The sequence below is a fragment of the Cyprinodon variegatus genome, unplaced genomic scaffold (genome assembly GCF_000732505.1).
Source record: "Cyprinodon variegatus isolate N-32 unplaced genomic scaffold, C_variegatus-1.0 Scaffold11, whole genome shotgun sequence".
Classification (NCBI taxonomy): domain Eukaryota; kingdom Metazoa; phylum Chordata; class Actinopteri; order Cyprinodontiformes; family Cyprinodontidae; genus Cyprinodon; species Cyprinodon variegatus.
In genome coordinates, this window is record NW_015150464.1 from 1,414,979 (window position 1) to 1,417,702 (window position 2,724).

Genomic DNA, 2,724 nt, shown 5'->3' on the forward strand with positions numbered 1-2,724 from the left:
AATATCGGCATATCGGATATCGGCCAAAATCCCAATATCGTGCATCCCTACTAAGAAATATAATCTCTAGATCATAGAATCACAGCTTCTGTGACACATAAGTTATGGAAGAGAAGTTACGTCTGACTAAATAAATATAATCAGTAATTCTCTGTTCCCAGAAGACCAAACCTTTTTTTCTCCACACTGCTCTCTTTTTTAGTCTATCAATTTCTAGAGAAAAAATGAGATTTATTTCTAAGACATCAGACAGTAAAGAGTTATAAAATCCATATTAGTTTTTATGAACGTCTCAGTTTTCCTGGAGTATAAATATGATGTGACAGAGAGAAATATTTAACTTAGATGCTGTTGAAATCAGAAAAATAAACAAAAATTAAAAAAATGTGTCATTAAAATAAAAAATCACTGATACAGTTGATCCTCCTACAAACATGATCTATTTGTCAAAGATCATTTTTACATTTGAGTAATGATTATGATTAAAGACCAAACAACTTTAAGGCTTTAGATGCTATCATATTCCAGCTACATGTCAGGAGAAACATTTTCGATCCAACCATCACAAACTTGAAGCCATTTGCAACCACTAGCAGTGAGCTTTACAGCCACTAAAGCTCTAGCTATATGCTCACTGGAAAAAAATCGAAATCTAGATAAGTCATTATTTCTTAAAATAAATGCATTTCTTCTTGATTTGAGGAGGTAAAAGAGACATTTTGCCAATAGAACAAGACAATTTACATTAAAAATAAGTAAACACAAATGCATTGTCCTAATTCAAGGGCATATTATCTAAATGTCTTATTTTAAGAGTAAAAATACTTATTCCATTGGCAAACTATCTAATTTACCGACTCAAATTAAGGGAAAATGCACTTAATTTCAGAAATTTTTACTTATTTCTAGGTCGTTTTTCCAGTGCTGAAGCACCGCATCTCAATGGCTAAGTATGGTGGAGGATCCATGAGGCTGTGGGTCCTTTTCTCTTTAAATAGTGGGAACCTTCAGAATAAATCTCTGAAATACCAGCAGTCTAACACTGAAAACTGAGAGGCATCCTTTATTGGTGCGATAATGAGGGTAATTGCCTTTCCACAAATTTTTTAGAGAAATTTCAGCAAAAGACTGAATGATAATTTGCCTTTTTTATATTTTTTGTCAGTGTAAGATGATCAACAGCTGGAGAAATTAAAGGGAAACATCACCTGCAGAGGGAATCAGATCAGGAGAACCTTTCATGGTTTTCAAAGGAGTAATCCGGACGGCGCTAACAGCTCTGGGACCTGAGCCCAAACAATCAGAGAGAAGATGGACGACATAAAACAAAGCTGACACATTTAAAATGAACAAAGGTTAATTATCCAAGGAATAAATAGGAAAAGGGTTGATTTTTATTAAGACATCAGGGTGAGATTTGACTTACTGGGTGTTGAGGCTGATCTTCTGCTGCCCTCTGCTGGAGAGCCCTGAAGGAGAAGCACAGTGAGGCAGTTCAGAGAGAGAGAAAAAAAAATAATTCAATAAACAAACAGGGTTAGGAGGCTATATTAGGCTGCATGAAAATAAGCAGATACAATTAAATATTCCAGATAATGTCATTTTTATAGATTCTCATATCTTATTTACCAAGAATGTTCAGCTTGTGAACATCTCGTAATGGTTTAAACTCGAGGAAAACTATATTTAATTGTAAATTTGAATTAATTCTGCTTTTGTATCAAACATCCCCTGAACTCCAGCATAAAATGAAACATTTAAAGTTCTTCCTGGTCTGTTAACCACCCCTATAACAATAAGAAACAACAGCACAAGGCTTATGATTAAAGCAGGAACTCCTTAATCAGTAACAGCAGATAAATGTTCAGTTTACTCTAGAAAAACGTATACAGAAAATCCTGACTCTACTTTACAAGTAATATTAGTCGTGTTTTAAGAGCATCTCAGCTGACAACTAATTTGAACCTATTTTCCTTCATATCTCTGTTTCAGTCAATAACCAAAATATGTATAAAGCAATTTTTCAAACTATTAGAAACATGATTTTCTCTTTTTTGCCCTTTTTAAAAAATAAATATATTTTTTTTCTGTTTTAGGAAAAATTGTATAACAAACGTCCACAGACATTTCATTGCAAAAATGATCTAGAAATAAGTCAACATGTCTTAAATTAAGTGTATTTACTAGTGTTGCACCGATACCAGTATCGGGCGGGGCCCCGATCCAGCATGAAAATGGTATAGGTATCGGTATCGGCGAGTACCAACAAATATGGAATGATGCCATTTTTAGAGCCAAAAATTGCTTCAATTTTTGTCACCCATTCCAGGTATAAAAAGTTCTACTGGATTCACTTTGTATTAGTCTTTTACCTGCTTCACAAAGGTGGGCAGCAGCTTGACAAAGCCATGATGGTAATTATTTTACATCCAAGTAGTATGCAGTTCTTCATATGGTATCGGTATCGGCCAATACTGCACAGCCAAGTATCCGGTATCTAGCCTCGTGAGACCATCCTGATCTCGCGAGCTTTCAAGGTTTCACTCGCAGATCAGTCTGGCTACTTTCCGTTAAAGAAAATTTGGAGCCGTTCACCAAACGAACGTCCAATCAGCGTTGGCTTTGAGGCGGGTTGAGGTGTGACGCAACGAGAAGCGCGACAGTTCAGTCTAAAGAACATGGCGTCTCAGCCGATAAAACTAGCATTAGCCTGGCTATCAGCAA

At 35.6% G+C, this 2,724-nt stretch overlaps 1 protein-coding gene across 1 annotated transcript in view; it reads right to left on the reverse strand.

Annotated features, from left to right (window-relative positions):
* LOC107088489 (sorbin and SH3 domain-containing protein 1-like) overlaps positions 1 to 2,724 on the reverse strand; it is a 73,127-nt gene that overhangs the window by 61,067 nt on the left and 9,336 nt on the right. Inside the window, exons 2-3 of the mRNA XM_015380700.1 lie at positions 1,427 to 1,469; positions 1,209 to 1,286 (exon numbers count right to left, since the gene is read on the reverse strand). Coding sequence (XP_015236186.1) covers positions 1,209 to 1,242 — 34 coding nt within the window. The 5' untranslated portion in view covers positions 1,243 to 1,286; positions 1,427 to 1,469. The remainder of the gene's footprint in view (positions 1 to 1,208; positions 1,287 to 1,426; positions 1,470 to 2,724) is intronic.